The 19,242-nt window shown below is 38.8% G+C and overlaps 1 protein-coding gene across 3 annotated transcripts in view; it reads left to right on the forward strand.

Annotated features, from left to right (window-relative positions):
• The window catches only part of LOC128743956 (disheveled-associated activator of morphogenesis 1), a 259,396-nt gene extending 246,092 nt beyond the window's left edge, over window positions 1-13,304 (forward strand). For all 3 annotated transcript variants that reach the window (XM_053840670.1, XM_053840668.1, XM_053840669.1), the window contains exons 7-9: window positions 55-615; window positions 675-846; window positions 11,312-13,304. In XM_053840670.1, coding sequence (XP_053696645.1) covers window positions 55-615; window positions 675-846; window positions 11,312-11,662 — 1,084 coding nt within the window. In that variant the 3' untranslated portion in view covers window positions 11,663-13,304. The remainder of the gene's footprint in view (window positions 1-54; window positions 616-674; window positions 847-11,311) is intronic.
• The last annotated feature ends 5,938 nt before the right edge of the window (window positions 13,305-19,242 follow it).

The following is a 19,242-nucleotide window of genomic DNA, read 5'->3' on the forward strand; positions in this document are numbered from 1 at the left end:
ATACAATCAATCAAAAGTTGAACGTACTTTTTAACCAGTAATTGCCTTCCGCAGAATACCTCACTACGAGCAACGATTGCGCAGCCTGCACTACAAAAAGCGCTTCCAGGTGACGGTGAACGACCTTTCGCCCCGGATCGCCAATGTGATGGAAGCATCGCGAGAAGTCGCCCGATCACGACGTCTTCGCAAACTGTTGGAGCTGGTACTTGCACTGGGCAACTACATGAACCGAGGTGCTCGGGGTAACGCCTCCGGATTCCGGCTGGCATCGCTGAATCGACTGGCAGACACCAAGAGCAGTGCGGCCAAGGGTACCACCCTTCTGCACTATCTGGTGCAGATTATCGAGAAGAAATTCAAGGACATTCTACTGCTGGAGGAAGACCTGCCGCACGTAAAGGAAGCCTCCAAGGTCTCGCTCGGTGAAATGGACAAAGACATATCGATGCTGCGGGCCGGTTTGGCAGAGGTTAACCGCGAAATCGAATTCCACCGAAGCAGTGGCGTTCCACAGTCGGGAGATCGGTTTCTGCCGGTCATGCGGGAGTTCCACGCCCAAGCGTCGGTACGGTTCGCTGAGCTGGAGGATCAGTTCCAGGATATGAAGACGAGGTTTGTGGGAGTTTGTATTCTGTTTCGAAGCATTTTGTTTTACATTTTCGTTTTTATAGGTTTGATCGTGCGGTGCGATTGTTTGGAGAGGATGGTTCGGTTGTGCAACCGGACGAATTCTTCGGAATTTTTGATGGTTTCCTTTCGGCATTGATGGAAGCCAAGCAGGATAATGAGAACTTCCGGCGGCGTCAGGAGGAAGAGGAGAAGCGAGCAAAACAGGAAGCAGAGGTAAGTGGTGACAGCCAATTGTTTGTTTAAATATTTAAAAGTGCCAATCACTATGTTTGGGCTATTTGTACTTGAACTTGAACTGTACATTTCGATAGTTATAACCACGAATGACCGTGCCGATTTTTCGGTTCGATAGTACCTATCTGAATACGGATCGAGAATAAAGTCAACAATCATATGGACTCATATGGAGTAGTAAATCATAGAGAGACCGAATATGATATGCTTGTTCCGATCAAGGATCATACTGTTTGAAAGCCAATGTAGTGTTCTTTTCTATTTAAGAATACATGTGCTACACAGCGGGTTTTTTTGGAAAAAGACCTTTGAATCTTTCAAAAGAAGCATACTTTATAAGGATCCCAATGGTATGAATTTTGTTCAAGGCATTACGAATTAAGCGCCTGCAAGCAATATTTCTGCGCTAATTTTTAGTACCGCTGCTGAAATATTCATTAAATATGTTTTTTTAACGGTATTTTTTACAATTTTCCCTCCGAAATTTATAACAAATACCATTATAAAAATTTATTTGATGAATATTTCAGCAGTGGTGCGAAAACTAGCAAAGGGTTGAACAACTAGATCCATTACCCTATTACTTGTGGACAAAGTGCAGAATGACGAAACTGACTTACTGTAAAATAGCTAGATTTACAGTCACCCCAGTATTATGGGCCACCCATTATTATGGATCAGTCTATACTTTACGTTAGTTTTATACGTAACAAATTAATATTTAACTATGGTGTATGAGTTCAATAGATAGCAGCAACATTCTACTGCATGGTTGACAGCAATACACTCAGTTCCAATGCGTTAATTTTCTTAATTTTCCGATAGCTGTCAGTTGGCTCCAATCGACTTTCGATTTGTTGTTATTTTTGCGGTTGTTATAAAAAGTCGGTTGTGAATTATAAGCTGAATAACGGCGTAAATGTGTGTGTCTGAGCGTAAAATGGATGGAAATCGAGGGAATAGGTATGTATTCATAGAATTACGGTGAAACCACCTAGAAAAATGCATTTTCCGCTTTAATATACGAAATTAAACAATGGCCCATAATACTGGGAGCAAAATTGACTTTTCCCAGTATTATGGGTCAAGCATATAGATCAACAGTATTCGCTGTTTTTGACTATAATTGTAATTTTTTTCTCAGTAAAACTAAAAAACGTGCAGTGAAAATCAAGATACAGAAATCGAAACTCCATGATCCTGATATATTGCATTACGCTCTTGATCTAGCAAGACAAACCGAAAAAATTCAGGAAGTTGCAAAGGATCACAATCTACCGTACAGTACACTTCCGCGTTATTTTTGGAAACCACCCAAAACTAATAAGCCAGGACCAAATACTTTTCTTCTTCTTGAACTTACTTACTTTGCCGTTCTAAGACAAAGCCTGATGAACAAAGCTTCTCCAATGCACTCGGCTGTAGGCCAACGCTCTTCAATTTCTCAGACTCGTTCCACCTAGTCAAACCATCTTGCTCGCTGCGCCCCTGGTCGCCTTATTCCTACCGAATGTGAGGCAAATACTTTGCAGGGTAGTTGTTTGAACACTTGGGTTTTCATGTGCTATCCTGGAGACCATCACCTTGATGAAGCCCTCTGCGTGATTCGAATGAACTTGACAATCTACTCGAAATCCGAACACAGCACTGAATACCATCCATCATAGATTGAATCAGTTTAATGAGCTTCCTGAAGAAGAAGAATCTAATATTGATTCTAATCTCAACTCACTCATACAGTTGCTGAGTACAGTACAAGATACAACAAGATCACTAAGTCGCGAGAACTGCACACACACACACACACACACACACACACACACACACACACACACACACACACACACACACACACACACACACACACACACACACACACACACACACACACACACACACACACACACACACACACACACACACACACACACACGCACGCACGCACGCTCACTCGCTTTTCTCTAAATAAAACCAATTTTGTTTTACTGACCCATAATACTGGGAGCATTGACCCACAATTCTGACCAGGTTTAAAAGTGGCCCATAATACTGGGAATGGAACATGCTTACATTTTGTTGTTTTGCAAAAAAGTGTGTGATTTTGGAATAAGTTTGCCTACAGAACATCAAATTATGATATATTTATAACCAAGTAAGTTATAAATAAACTGTAAATTATTTAAATCTGTGTTTCTACCAATAGTTTTGTAGTATCATCATGCTTAACTGGCCCATAATACTGGGATGACTGTAGTTCCATTTAATTATTTAATTGTTTTTTCAAGACATTTGTCAGATGATATAAAAAGTAGATAGATTCCCTACGTAGAGATAGAAACTAAGGAGAGATAGAGCGATAAAATTAAGAAGTGTATGTAACAAAAGAGAGAAAGTAGACTATTAAAAAGAAGAGTAAGTAGAACATGATGAGAGAGAAAATGTAGATCAAGATTGTGCAACCTGACTAAAGAAACTAAGAAAGCAGACTATAGTAGTAGGACTATACTAAGGGGAGCGAGAATATTTATTTATTTATTGTCGCCAAACAATATTGTAGGTCATTTTGATTAACACAAAAACACAATATTAAGCGAGCTAGAGAGAAATAAAAGACTTGAAGAGACCGAAAGAAAACTAAGGGAAGAAATATGCCTAATGCAGAAAAAGAGAAGCCAACGCGAGAGAGAGAAAGAGAGAGAGAGAGAAGAATTGGGAAAAGAGAGAGAGAAAGCAGGACAAGTAGAACTAAGTTGGATAGACAGGAGACTACGCTTAGCTTAGCTTAGGTAAACTGCCCGTAGTTACACTCCGTGATTGTCCAAACCAGTAAGATTGCACAAAGAACCAATTAAATGGTGCTTGGGAGTAGCAAGACATTCTCATTGTGCAACTTCTACAGATTCAATACTTTGAAAATTGACCAATAACGAGGCCGGCTACGACCAAAAGGCTGTACCACATGGAAAAGGAAGGAATATTAGTCCGATACTGGTTGCTGCTAGAGACCGCGGATAGCACTGCATCTCCATAAGTATCACGGGATAGGATTTGTGTTAACAGGGCAAGGTACCGAGGGAATGCGCTGTGCTATCCCTTGCTATGTATTTGTCAGAGGATAACATCGCGCTTCCAAAACTGTCAACGCTTCCAAAAGTGTCAAATTTCAATGCAGTAACATATAGCGAGAAAAAAAAAGAAAAAAGCAAAACATCGAGTTTCTTTGTTCGATGTTGTACTCGCTGCTCTCGTTAATGGAGCATTCCCTTGCAAGGTACAGATCAGGGTTCATCTTGGCAGATTATGATCCAATGAAACAACGCGCGCGTCAGCGATTACATTTCATATATTACAAAAATTTTTCGCGATCACTATTACAGATTGTCATGTATGTGTTGATTTTAATATTAAAAATTATTACATTATTAAATTATTATTACATTAAAAACTTTACTGCTCCAGGAATTTATCGTTTTGTAACAAAGATCATACAAATAACGTATCTATTATTATTGTAAATTACAATACAAACTACTATTCAAAACTGCCTGATTCGAATTTAAATCTGCGTTATTGTCACGGTTTCGGATAAATTTAGTTGCAATGAACGAGGCACAAAAGCAAGCGATGATGATTTCTTGCAAAAATACTCAGAACCTAGCATCAGGATCATTAACCTTCCTAGTGCATTGGGGTCGTTTTCGACCCATCGGCATACTTACAAAGCTTGATACTCAGTAACGGTACGAGCTAGAGACTTGAAATTTTCTGACTTTTCCTAACTTTGGAAAATTAGCATTGTGGGGGAGTTTCAGCTTTCAGCGACATCTAGGAGAGCCACAGTAAAAAAAGTTACATATTATGCATTAAGGGTCGAAAACGACCCAAGTTTTGAAATTGCTCTCATTCATCCATTTTCAATCCGAATTTCGTTTTCTTTACCTCGTTTGAAAGCTATGGCCAAAAACTAGCACCCAAGGTATGTTGGGGAATATTTGTTGACTGATGGCCACTTCTGCGTCGGTTCCGGAACACCCACTACCAGGTCCCGGGGAACATTTTTATATTTTTAGATAATTCATTTTGCGGCACATCAAATCACATTGGCTTGATAAAATAAGACTAGTGGAAGTACAATGGGGACATTTTGGACCCGAATGCCCACTTCCTCATCGGTTACGGAACATCCGGTACCTGGTTTTTGAGTCCATTTTTGAATTTTAGGATGATTTCTATTGCGGCACGTTAAATTTCATCTCATTGATAACATAAGACTATTGAAAGTATAATAAACACATGTTGAAGGCAAATGGCCACATCAGCATCGGTCTTGGAACATCCGATACCCGGTTTTTGGGGACATTTTTGTATTTTAGGATAACTCATAATGCGACATATCAAATCACATCGGCTTGATAAAATAAGACTGATGGAAGTAAAACAATGTCATTTAGAAGCCAAATGGCCACTTTACCATCGGTACTGGGTCATCCGGTACCAGTTTCGGGGGACATTTTTGGCTTTTGAGATAATTCACCATGCGGCACCTCAAATCACATCGCGTTGATAAAATAACAACAATGGAAGTATAATGGGGCGTCAGTCGCATATAATCCGATACCCGGTATTTGTAATGAACCGTAAAACGGGGTAACTCGGGGCAGATGAATTACCCTGTAATTCAAAAATGTCCCCGAAACCCGGATACCGGATAGTCCGGAACCGATGGTGAAATGGTAATTTTGGCTCCAAAATTTTTCCATTGTACTTCCATTAGTGTTATTTCATCAAGCCAACCAATGTGATTTGATGTGGCGCATGATGAATTACCCTATCCAAAAATGTTCTCAAACCATGCACCCGATGTTCCGGAACCGATGATGAAATGGCCATTTGTCTTCAAATGGTCCCCATAGCTCTTGTAACTGTTTTATTTGATCAAGGCGTTGTGATTTGATGTGCCACAAGATGAATTATTTCATAATCCAAAAATATCCCGCGGAACCAGGTACCGGATGTTGCGGAACCGATGGTAAAATGGCCATTTGGCTTCTAAATGACCTTATTTTATTTTCATCAGTCTTATTTAATCAAGCCGATGTTATTTGATGTGTCGCAAGATGGGTTATCCTAAAATAAAAAAATGGCCCCAAAACCCGGGTACCGGATGTTCCGGGACCAATGCTGATGTAGCCATTTGCCTTCAAAATGTCTTTATTATACTTTCAATAGTCTTACGTTATCAAGCTGATGTAATTTGACGTGTCGCAAGATAAATCATCCTAAAATTCAAAAATGGACTCAAAAACCAGGTACCGGATGTTCCGTAACCGATGGGGAAGTGGCCATTCGGGTCCAAAATGTCCCCATTGTACTTCCACTAGTCTTATTTTATCAAGCCAATGTGATTTGATGTGCCGCAAAATGAATTATCTCAAAATATAAAAATGTTCCCCGGGACCTGGTAGTGGGTGTTCCGGAACCGACGCAGAAGTGGCCATCAGTCAACAAATATTCCCCAACATACCTTGGGTGCTAGTTTTTGGCCATAGCTTTCAAACGAGGTAAAGAAAACGAAATTCGGATTGAAAATGGATGAATGAGAGCAATTTCAAAACTTGGGTCGTTTTCGACCCTTAATGCATAATATGTAACTTTTTTCTAATGCATTAGGAAGGTTAACGAAAACTGAGAATAATAATTTGCTTCATTAATGATTAGAACAAGGTTAAATTAAGAACATTGTCCATTGCGTAAGAATTTCAAATTCCTGGCGATTTTATGAAGATGTAGATAACTATCACATTGCTAATTGGCGCACAATACCTGACCAAAACAGGGAGCAGTGAAAGCAATAAAGCATTTCTTAAAGCAAATAGTCCCTAAGTTGATAAGCATTTCCTCCTACCAACGCAAATATGTAGAGATATAGCGCCCTACACGCTCTAAGTTGGGTAGACAGAAGACTACGGGATAAAAAATGAGAGATATTTAGTGAACGCTAAAAGAGAGAGACATAACCATTAAAGTAGAGAAAGTGAGAGAAAGTCGACTGAGATAGACAGAAGAGTACTGGGAGAGATCGGACTAGGACAAAGAGGCAGAGACAAAAAAGGCAGATAAATTAGGAGATAAAGAAGGTTAAAGGAAAGAAAAGACTTCGAGAGAAAGAAGATTAGATGAATGAGAAGAGTAAGGTAGTGAGAAGATTAAAGTAGAAGGAGAAAAGACTAAAGGAGAACGCCATAGGAAAGAAAAGGCCGAACAAGAGAGAAAGTAAGAGATAGGATGTAAAGGAAAAAAAGACATTAACAGAAAGAAATTCAACGAATCTAAAAAGAAAGATAATTTGTGTGAGATAGTAATACGCCCAGGTGACTCGTACTGTTTTTCAAGCTCCATTTAACTCAATTTTGTGCCGCTCTTGGTCACTTTCATAGGGGTCTCAGAAGTCGCTAATCACGTTCGACCTAGTCGAGCCGTCTTGCACGTTGAGCCTCTCCATTCTTGATGTCGGTGAGATTGTTGAAAAGATTAGTTTTCGTCGCACTGTCGCCCGGAATCTTTACGACGTGTCCGGCTCACCGTAGCATATCGACTTTCGCCAGATATAAGAAGCCGTGCCTGTTGCTCGTGTTTCATACACCTCCGCCACTCTCCACTTTCAGTTTGTACTCCGCAATCATTCGCAGCACATTCCGGTCGAGCACGGCAAGGCTACGTATGTTCTTCGCGTCACAACTTGTTAAACCGGCAGTTCATGGTTTAACAAGGGTTTTGTACATTGTCAGCTTGGTACGGCGGCATATGCATCTTTTTTTTTTTCGTTTGAACGGCCGCCAGCGCTACTTGGGCTATGTGGGACGTATGCTTCTTGATCAAAGCGGTTTGCGAAGGGAAAGTAGGCCCGATTTATCGCTTGAATGCGCTGCTGAATCTCGTTATTAGTGTTGTTGTCCGCGATCACCAGCAATCTCAAATACACGAACCCAGCTACCACTTCTAGTTCGTCGCCGTCAACGGGTACCGTCCGTAGAAGACGCGTGTTTGTCTTCTTTGAGTTTTCCATGTAGGATAACCAACCTATTTTGGACCCCTTCAGCAGCTGTACATAATTTGGACACTTCCATTTGATTTTGCTGTAAGTGTCCAAATTATGTACAGCTGTTGAGGGGGTCCAAAATACGTTGGTTACCCTATATGGTCTTCGACGCATTTATTTTTAGCATTTATTCTCTTAGATTCCGCTTTCAGTCTGGTGTAGATTGACTCCGCCGGCGCAAAGTTCCTGGTTATAATGTCAAAATGGGCATATTTTACTCTAGACATTTCTATAAAATCTGGTTCGTAGTGGCGCGAGCCTCCATGAAGTTCGTCTGATAACTCCCTACAAAACCATGTGCTATCGATGACCACCGGCGTTATCGAGTAACAGGATGAAGATGTAGAGAGTTCAAGGAAAAAACTGAGAGAAATAAAGACAATGAGATAGGGAAGACTAAGAGGGGTTCGGTAGCTGCAAGGCTACCGAGTCTGCTTTGACAAGCAATGCTAAATTCTTTATTACCTCAATTCGGCATGCGAACAATCATCCGGAAGTAAAAGCGCTGTAAGTCGTTTATACAGAGCATAAAGAGACAAAACCGAGGTCATTGCCTGGTGGAATACTGGAGAGACTTGTGAAATACGCAGACTGCTGGTTTCCTGTATAGAGCATTCGATTCAACAGATAAGATCGAAACCAGCGTCCTTCTTCTTAGTGTCGTTCTTGTGATCCGCTATTCTCATCTCCAATTTCCTTCCAGCCTGCCCGATGTATACTTTGCCGTCGTTAGTACCACACGGGACGGAGCATATGATGTTTGTCTGCCTCCCTGGCGATGGGATCCTTCAACTTACTATACACGTTCTGTTTTACTCTGTTTTGGGGTTTGAAGGCAAGCTGGATGGTCATGCTTACATAATACTTTGCCAAGTTTTTCACTAAGTCCCGGTATGTAAGTTCTGGATGCATATTTGGTCTGAGGCTTATCAACAGTGCTCAGGCTGCTGTAATGTTTGTGAAGGAACAGTTGTTGTGTATTGTGTGTTTCTATGCGATTTGGCTCTAGCCGCTCCAATCAAGGCCTGCAATTGCCGGGGACAAAGGTGACCCCATAAGGGTTCCTAAGGTGTGCTGGAAAATTTCCCCTATGTACGATTCTTGGTTGTCTCTAAAACCAGTTTGGCGATGGCAATTGGCAAGATAACTTTCTTTATCGATGGCAGACGATGTAACGTCTAGGAAGAAAAGAACATCCTTCCTCCTCCTTGTTATGACCCACAATTTTTGCTATCACGCTGGTGCGATGATGTTCATCATCTTTATGCTTTTGTAGGTTCGGGAGTCCATATATTTTCTATCCAGCCATTGGTCAAGAGATACATTTACAGCTGTGTGAATTTTGATCGACCGGTCTGTTTTTAATTTTCGATAGGTTATGTTGTCGCACAAGAGCTCCGTCAATTGGTAACCGGGTATCTATGCTCATATTTTCTAAGCAAGTTGCTGTGAACTGCCTAAAGTTTGTAGCGTAGAGCGTTTTTTTAGCGTAGAGCGACATTTAAATTCATGTTTAATCAATTGAGTCGTAGTCACCGACGAACCGACATGACATCGCATACCTACATTTTCCTTAAAAAACTTGTGTCCGAAAATTTGAATCAAAATACGTTAAACACAACGGATCGCTATTTATCTTGGAAAAGTAGAGAACAGGTTTGGCAGAATGTCATTCACTAACTATGTGTGACCGACACGAAAAAATAAAAACACACTAGGAGCACAAGTGAATGCATAAAGCCCTATGTAAAAATTACTTCATCCTTTGTTTTTGCAATAAACAAAGAATTACCGGGTTATTTCCTATATTCATACAGATTTTCCCGGTGAGACAAACTGAATTTTTCATAAATCTATCTCCCGTACCTTTTTACATCGCTCTGCTGTTTGACATATAAGCGATCGCTCGCTTGTAAACAGAGCTGCCATATGTACAGATATTTATGCATGCATAAATTTGGGACCCTAGAGTTTCCTCCGGAGTATTTTATTTTCTCGATATAATCTTTTAAATAACAGAAATAGTTAATGGATTACTTTAAAATTCAGGAAGATTAGTAGAGCCAGAAATCACAGCAACTGAAATAATTGATGGGTCCCAAATTTAAATGCATGCACAAATATCTGTATTTGTGGCAGCTCAGCTTGTAAGCAAGTGGTCGTTTGCTTGCAAGATCTTGTGAGTCAACAATGAAACGCCCGTGTCACGTCAGTTCGTCAGTGACGTAAGTGTTGACAGCTTGCGAAAAGAACGCAAAGGGATGTTATACCCTGTATTTTTTGCATCATGTACCTACTTCTAGGAGCATAGAACCGGGAAGGCGCTTCGCTGTATCAAGAATTCCTCTCCAATGCACTTGGTCCGGGCTTACTCGTCACCAATTCGTTGAGCTATTGTACTAACTATTGTACAGCTAATTCCCGTGGAACAAGTGCTTGATAAGCTATTATACAACAAAAATGTTACTTGGGTCGTTTTACGTCCAAAAATTGAATTAACGTCCACTTTTTTTACGTCCAAAATTTGAATTAACGTCTTCGGGAAGGTTACTAAAATGATTGCCACCTTCAAGATGGTATGGAAAATAGCGCAGAATTGACTCACTACGTGGCGCTAGCGTATTTGTAATACACTTATACAGGCTATTTCTTGCGCTGCTGACTATCTAGAAAGTTGCGATCCTTGACAAGTTTATTGACTGTCACATTCAAGATAGTATAGTAGAGACCCAATCTGAAGTACATCCGCGTACTTGGTTAAGGAATCGGGAAGCCATCCAGAGCCGCCCCTGACAAGGAAACAGACATGCAAGGCTGACAAAGTTATTCCTTATTGTTACATTCAGCATCTGCACGAGTGCCTTCTTCCGTGTCGCTATACCTTTGTAGTTTCCAGCAGGGTTGGTTACCCGATCCCCGGTGAGGTTGCTTATATACCGGCTGGTACCACGAGGAGGTAGGGATATGAGTCGCTGGATAAGAGGCCAATGACCACCGTGGTGATGAAAAAGACCTGAATGTATAGTGAATAGTGGAAAATACCTGGGAATAAAATGTATGGGCTAACAAACAGGTGCGTACTGTCAAAGCATGCTCAAATGCTGCTGATCGAAGCATGCTCAGGCAGTGCCTTGTGACATTACATCAGTTCTTTGACATTTATATTTTCCTGGTTGACAAACTTCACAAGCGAATTGGTGCCCTTGGAGTCGCCTGCAGTAAATATTCGATGAAAAAACAACTTCTGTACGTTCAAGTGGACTCGCAGAATAGTCTTTTTCTTTTATTTCTTAGTTCGTGTGACGCCGAATCGTAACAAAGTTTCCATTTTTGCTTCATTTCCAGCTGAAAAAGCGCACCATCGAGCGCAAGTCCAAGGAGGGACTGCTAAACTCGGTCGCCAAGAATCTCGGTCTGAAATCGTCCAAACCGGCCACCAATGGCAGCTCGAACGGTGGCGGCAGTCCCGTGGCGGATCCGGCCAACAAGGGCGAGTTTGACGATCTGATCTCCGCCCTCCGGACAGGGGACGTATTCGGCGAGGATATGGCCAAATTTAAACGGTCGCGCAAGACCCGCCTCGGCGGTCCCGCCAGCAACGGAAGCAACAATACGTCCCCACCACGGAGTCGCAACAGCATTGGCCGGGAGGACAGCCGCGAGCGAACCGGCGTGGTCGGTCCGAGACGCCAGTAGAAGCGGAAGGCGATTGCAGTGTGATTTTTTGTAAGTTTTCTATTTCGGTGAAATGAAAAATCGAACATTTCGAAGCGAACTTTTTTTCGATTGATGTTATACACCGAGTTTTTGTGTAAATTTGTAAAAGTGAAAGAGACCAAAAAGCGTGAGTACAGCTCAGAAAGCGTGAAAATTTTATGTAGAAAAAATAAATAAACATAACTGAATAATAAGAGTAGATAAAATAAACTGTTTTGGTTATACAATTAGAGACTGTTTTTAACACACCGAGCAAAGGTATATATATATATGTAACACGGCATAGAAATTTTTGAACATGTTTTACAGTTAGCCACTTTGCAATAGACGTTAAATAACACACAGGTAACATACATACACAGGAGAAAGGGCCCGGACGGCCTGCCGATAACAAGTGAAACTCATCGATATACAATACTGTTAAGAAATCATTCTTTGTAGCAAACCATAATATCACCGTCGTACATAAATATTTTAATCGAGACATTCTCTTATGTAGTCAAAAGCAATCGTTTTAGTTACCACTCAATTTTTCCTGCAGACAAAAGCAATGCTTCCTGATAAAATGGTATTAGTGACGTGTAGGAGAGCCAGAATAAGATACGTACTACCTATCATACGAATCCTTTACTTGTTACCTTTACCATTTGGTGATTATTGTGAGAGAAAAAAAATCATGTAAATTTCTAACGTATTTATTTAACCTTATCTCTGTCCGTTCGACGTAACATTACTCGAATATTGTTTCTAGTGACATGAACATAGACACACGCATATCTTAATCTTTTTTCTAAGCCGTTAGTTTTCTACTATAAACTTAGTTGCTTTCAGAAAAAAACACGAAATACTTTGTATATATTCTAAAAGTCGGTAATCGATAATCGATAGGAACGATAATCTCAAGTAAAATCGTAAAAAAATCAGTTCATGTTGGTACATTTTCAAACGTAGACAAGTAATGTTTCCTTGTTTTTAACTGAAAATAAATCCCGTAGCCTAGTGAAATGAAACAAACCGCAAAAGTTTTAAACAATGTTTGAATCGAGCAAACCATTAGCCATTACGCTCGAAGCACGAACTCTCATAATCACGCTTCCTCCCTCATATTGCAAAAAGCTATAACTAGCGTCTCCAATCAATAAAAAATAGTTCTTAAAATTTGCGCACATTTTCACACCCAAACTTCCAACTTATAATAGCCAAATCGATCGATACCTATAATAGAACCGTGCATCTAGATGTTGCTTGAACGTTAACGAACCTCCAGAAAGCTTAATGACATTCTCATTCATCCCCCAACGCCCGGCGATGTAATGTAATCGTAAAACTTTGCGCGAAACATGCTTTTAGGTCAACTGTAGAGAAAAATCCTATTAGAACTTTGGGAAAACGTGTGATCACTATTTGAATTTAGGAAATCAAAAAGAGGAAACTAAAAGAGGGATTTACCTCTTACACCGGCGATCTGAACTGAAACCTAACACTTGAAAGTTGGCCGTTTGGTATTGTGATTTTCCACTAAAAATTTGAAGAAGCCAGAATGCCAACAACCGATCGATATTGTCGATACATACTTGATTGCGGACGGAAAATTGATAATAAAATATACTGTATACAGTACGATGAGAATGTCGAATAAAAATTTATTGATAAAATAAACAAAAATTAGGGTGCTTTGCTCTACTAGCATTCATTTGATGACTCTTTTTCCAGTCTTTTTTCAATCTTTCCAATACTTTTCTTGTCTTTTCGATTTTCCTCAGACATTTGTAGTTTTTTTTGCTGTCATTTAATTGTCTCTTTCCAGTCTTTTTCATCTTTCTCCATATTTTTCCAATCATTTTCAGTCTTTTATCTGTCTTCTTCTTGTCTTTTCTCTGTTTTTTTTTGCTGTCTTTTTACATGCTTTTTCAAGTCTTTTATCGGTCTTGTTTTTTTAAGGTTTTTCATTCCTAGCAATTCAGTTCTAGCCATTTATCAGTCCTTTTGCAGTCTTTCTCCAGTCTTATTTCAGTCCTTTTTCAGCATTTTTCCAGTATTTTTCTGAGTCTTTTTCTAGTTTTTATACAATGCTTCTTCAGTCCTTTTAAAGTATTTTCCAATATGTTTCTAGTTGCTTTTTTTTTATCTTTTCCAAGTCGTTTTCCTGTCTTGTTCCAGTTCCAGTCTTTTCTAATTTTTTCCATTTGCTTTTTAATCATTTTCCTATCATTTTCTTGTTTCTTTCTCGTCTTCCCAATATGTTTCCTGTCTTTTCCCAGTCTTATTCTTGTCTTTTCCAGTCTTCATTTAGTTTTTTCCAGTCTTTCTGATATATTTCCAGTATTATTCAACCTTTTTTTGTCTCTTTTCAATTGTTTCGCAGTTATTTTCCAGTTGCTAGTCTGATAGTTTTCTTGTCTCCAATTTTTTCATTATCTCAGTGTTTCTCAGTATTTTTTGAATCATTTGTCAACCTTTTGCTTGTCTTCTTTTAGTTTTTGTTCAGTCTTTCTCTGTATTTTTGCTGTCACTTTTCAGTCTTCCTCCCGTCTTGTTTCAGTCGTTTTTCAGGCTTTTCCCAGTATTTTTCCTAATTATCCGGTATATTTCCAGTCTTTTTCTAACCTTTATTCATTCTTTTTCCGGTACTCCGGACCAATCTGTTTTCAGTTTTCTGTCATTTTGCAATCTCGCTCTAGCTCCAGTCTTTTCTAATCCTTTCCAACCTCTTTTAGTCTTTTTTAAATCTTTACCATCATTTTCTTGTAACTTTAAAATACTGGAAAGTCTTATTTTAGTGTTTTCCCAGTTTGTTTTTCAAGTAGGTATTTTTCCTGTTTTTCTTTTTTTTCAGCCTTTTCATTGTCTTCATCGATTTTTTTCCAGTCTTGTTGCAGCATTTTTCAATCTAGTTTTTTTTATCTTTTCCCAGTCATTTTCCTGTCTTTTTCCAGTCTTGTTCAAGTTCCAATCATTTCTTATCTTCATTCTTTTTTCAATCATTTTCCTATCATTTTTTTGTCTGTCCAGTCTTTTCCCAGTCTTATTGTAATCCTTTTCCGGTTTTCCAGCATTTTCCAATTTATTTCTAGTTTTTCTTTTTCAATGTTATCCCAGATATTTCCTGTCTCTTTCCAGTTTTTTCTGGGTTTTTTTCCTGTCATTTTCTTGTTTCCATTTTTTTTGACATTCCCAGAATTTTTTGCAACTATTTTTCAGTCTTTTATCTGTCTTCTTTTTTCGGTATTTTCAAGATTTTTCAGTCTTAGTCATTCTAGTAATTTACCAATTTTTTCTCAGTTTTTTCAGTCTTTTTTCAGTTTTTTGCCATCATTTTCTTGTCTCTTTCCAGTCTTTTCCTAGTATTTTTTGTCTTTTCTCAGTCTTTCTCTAGTCTTTTTCCAAGTTTGTCCAGTTTTTTCCCAGTATTTTCCAATATTTTTTACAATCTTTTTACAATTGGTCTGTACAGTTTTTATCTAACTTTTTATCTATTGGTAGTCCAACAACAACAACAACAGCAATCTTCATTTGGTCATTTATAATGTTTTGTTCTTTTTTATCAGAAATTTTTTAGTTATTTCCAGTCTTTTTCTGGTTCTTTTGCCTGTTACAGTCTCCTAACTTATGTAGATTTTTCAAATCTTTCTCGAACTTTGCGTATAAATTAATATCCAGGTCTCGTGTGTTTTTAAATATAGTTTATGTGTCGTCAGGTTTTTCGTCCCTTTTTTATTTTCTACATTTCTTTTATGAAATTTCCGTTCTTTTCGTTTGTTTTCTATCTTCCCATTTATTTTCGTTCTGCTTTCCGTCTTTTCGAGTCTTTTCCAGTCCTTTAGCAGTCTAATACTTTTCTTGTTTTGTTCCAGTCATTCTCAATTCCAGCGATTTTTTTCTCTAGTCTTTTTTCCGACATTTTCCAGTTTTTGGTAATTTTGGTAATAAATGCCATAATAATAGCGTAAAACCCAGATTGCTACTTGGGATGGCATATACTTCTGCTTGAGAAACGGCGAGCCACTTTCTTATGAGATAGTTTCTCTGATGCCGGGTCCGTAGACTCCGGAGCCAGCCTGTACAGGCCAACGATAATACATAGGTTAGGAGGAAAAGGGGAATGTATGAATGTATTGATAACTGTGGTGAATGCTGAAGCATTAACTTTAGTAGGCCTTGTATTTGCTACAGTAGAAACAAATCAATCTTCTCTTAGTAACGAGCTAGTCCAGTTCGAAGTTAAATGTGTTCCTGTGGTAATAAACAAAACCAATTTTATTAGGAATAAGCTTCATCAACTACCACAGTAACCAAAAGTTTTTTTTGGTCCAAAACATAGTAAACAGTTCTGATGTTAACAAATACTGCATCACAACATCGAAAGCTTCTATGTGATTCTTAACTAAATATGGAAATATTGGAGTTATAGGCAGGAAAGTTCTTTTCTTATCGATTTTTTTTATCCCCAGCAACCAAAAGTTAGGATTTCACTTACGGAACGAACTCGGAAGTTCATATTTGGTTCAAATTCAGTTCCGCAGAACTTTCTCGCTGAACATGATACTACATTTCCAAACCGAACTTGATTCCTAATAAAGTACCGTTAATATTTGTAGCAAATTGAAAGTTCATCATGCGACCTGCAAATTCAACAAGCGACTTGAAAGTTCAATATGCGACTTGAAAGTTTAACATGCGTATTGAAAATTTGAAATTGAAGCGAAACTTCGACGCAGATACTGAAACGGCGTTTTGATTGAATAGTGAAATTTATACTCCAGTATTAAAACAAAAAATGGATTTTTCTAAAACAATAAAAATTCTATGCCTGCGGTAAAGCGAACCTTTTTCTTGCGTTGGCTGTTGGCTGGCCGCGCATCTGATGAGAACTCACCGGAGAGTTCCGCACATAAGCCCATCGCCTCATCGTAGGACCGGATGCCGTTCCGCTTGATCGTACATTTATATTTTAGCCATGCTTTTTTGGATATGATGTTGGCATCCCGGAGCATTTTTTTCACATCTTGAACTCGCTGTGAATTGGGCCACAGCATAATGTTTCCGGATTAGGAGCTTCAGATCCATTTTTCTAGCACCGCCAAAAGCTCATTGTGGCCCCTTGCGTTCATAATCTCGACTACGGCAAACGGCATATATGTAATCAATGAAGCTGTAATTAATTTTGACTGTGAGTCAATATTGTTTGTATTGTATATAATTACTAGCCTGGATTTTGCGAAAAATGTTGCTGCAGAAAAAATTACCGATTGCTGCTGCTGAAACATTCAAAACAACTGGTGAACTGTCAAACGCAAGTTCACATAAAGCTTCGCGCGTATTTTTTTCGAACCATCCAGTTCGAAAAATATTTCGTGCGTAGGATTTATTTCTAATTCCCGTCGTAGTAAGGAAAGCCACTCTAATTTTCATCATTTCTTAGGTGGATTTTATGAATACTCCATAAGTTCTGCTGCTGATTTCACTCAAACACACTTACCTTCCGATCCGTGCCCTTTGAATTCACTAAAAAGCGATTATTAAAGCGTTTTATTCAAATTACGCAACTGACTTTATTTCTTAAATTCGTCGTACCGTTTTAAAATCCGTCCAACAAGATTTTTCATCGTCCGACAACAATGTTTACGAAGCTAACGCGCATGTATTTGTGTAGGACGGCATGACAAATGTTATTCTGCAAAATTTATGCAGGTCATGCAAGTTTTCCCTGCTGCAGAATAACGACAATGCGTTGCGTGAGTTATTTTCATTTTATGAATGACGAAAATTGACATTTTTTTCTTCGTCGCACGAAAAAACGTAGGAAATTTGGCTGCTAGGAATTCTTTAATGAAAAAAGGCATTTAAATAAATCTCAGCTCACTTTGATTGATCGCGTATAATAGTCAACAAACTAAAATATTAAGAAATAACTAATTTTGCATTGTGTGTCATAAAAATCACTGATATTTTTAATAATTTGTGTTGGATAGGACGGGAATAGGCAATTACGACGAAGCAACAACATACCCTACTTTTTCTGAACTGTTACGTTCGGATGAAGTTTCGTGCGTACTATTTCAAAACTTCCACGTTCGGAAGAAGTTTTGCGCGTACTATTTCTGTACTTCAAGTTCTGACCATGACTTTCAAGTTCAAAAAGAAACCAGGGGCTGTCCTTGATGTTACAGTAAATGAGAAATCAGTACATCGAGTGAAATTTATGCAGATCTCATATTTCAGCAATGGAGCAGTGGTATGTGTCTAGGTTACCAAGAGGAGTACTCGAGTTCGAAACTCGAGGCAACTTTTGAAAATAAATTAATATTATTAAACAATCATTATTCTTCTGATCTTGGTTTTCGAACTAAACTTATCATTAATATCCAAAACAAATGGTTTAGTTAAGGAAAAACAGGGAAAAGTGGAAAATTACTTTTTAATTTTGAGATTATCGAAGTTTTTTTTTCGAGCTGAACAGCGTTCTATACAGCGACCTAAGCAAACTTTTTGCGAACTTTATAGTTTTGTTTAAAAGGTTCTTAGCATTCCTACTTGAAACTTGAAAGTACGGTTAGTTGCTTAAAAATTAAGCTAAATAGAATTTTATTCATGATAATTTGGGTAACTGATTGAGCTACAAAATCCTCTTTTATCGGAATTTGTTTTTTTGCTTGGGTAGTATCAGAAAAAACTATGTGCAACTCAGGGATCATCTTTAGATTATTTTCGTGTCATTTGGTCACTGTTTTTTCCAAATACTTCTGTGTAATCATTGATTATGCTATGGACTAAGACCACCCAATTGGACCGGTGGTCGAGTACAACTTACCGCGTTAAAAGTTCAATGATGAAAGAGGACGATTGTCATCATGTCTTGCACACCACGTATAGAATCAATAAACGTGGTTGCTGTGGCTACAACAGCTCGAACAGCTGTCATAAAGATGTTTGAAACCTCCGATTTTGTAGTCTTCACTCCCCTAACGTTGTTGTTAGTTCCGCAACAACAGTTATCAGGAATCTGTTTTCTTTGCTAAATTATGATTGGAAAATTTTCCTTCCCATCATACGGAACACACGGAACGGTCGATTCCTTTTTGACGGAGAGCCGTATTAATTGACGCGAACGACGTATTATCGAAAGCGCCTTCAACATCAAGAAAAGCGTCTCTTGATATTTGAGTGATTTCTTCATTAACGGCACTAAGCAGTGCAATGCAGTTTCCGTAAATCTACCGTGTTAGTATGCATGTTGATTTACATGTAACGAAGAGTTTTTTTTTTTCAAACTCATTGCGGATAGATTTATCACTGATTTTCTCCATCAGCTTAAGAAGCGTTGAAGTCAGACTTATCGATCTGAAAACCTTAGGCATGATTTTGTCTTTTTTTTGCCAGCCTTAGGTATGAACACCCCCTTATTTTCCGCCCATTCTCCGGGATATATCCCAAAGTGAAACTGGCTCGAAAGAGGTTGATGAGCTCGGACTTATAGGCTTGGACTGTGTATTACAATAGATAAACTTACCATTGGCGCTGGATAAACCGAGGATCGTGGTATCGTTGATCCATGGCTC

This window comes from Sabethes cyaneus, chromosome 3 (genome assembly GCF_943734655.1).
Source record: "Sabethes cyaneus chromosome 3, idSabCyanKW18_F2, whole genome shotgun sequence".
NCBI lineage: Eukaryota > Metazoa > Arthropoda > Insecta > Diptera > Culicidae > Sabethes > Sabethes cyaneus.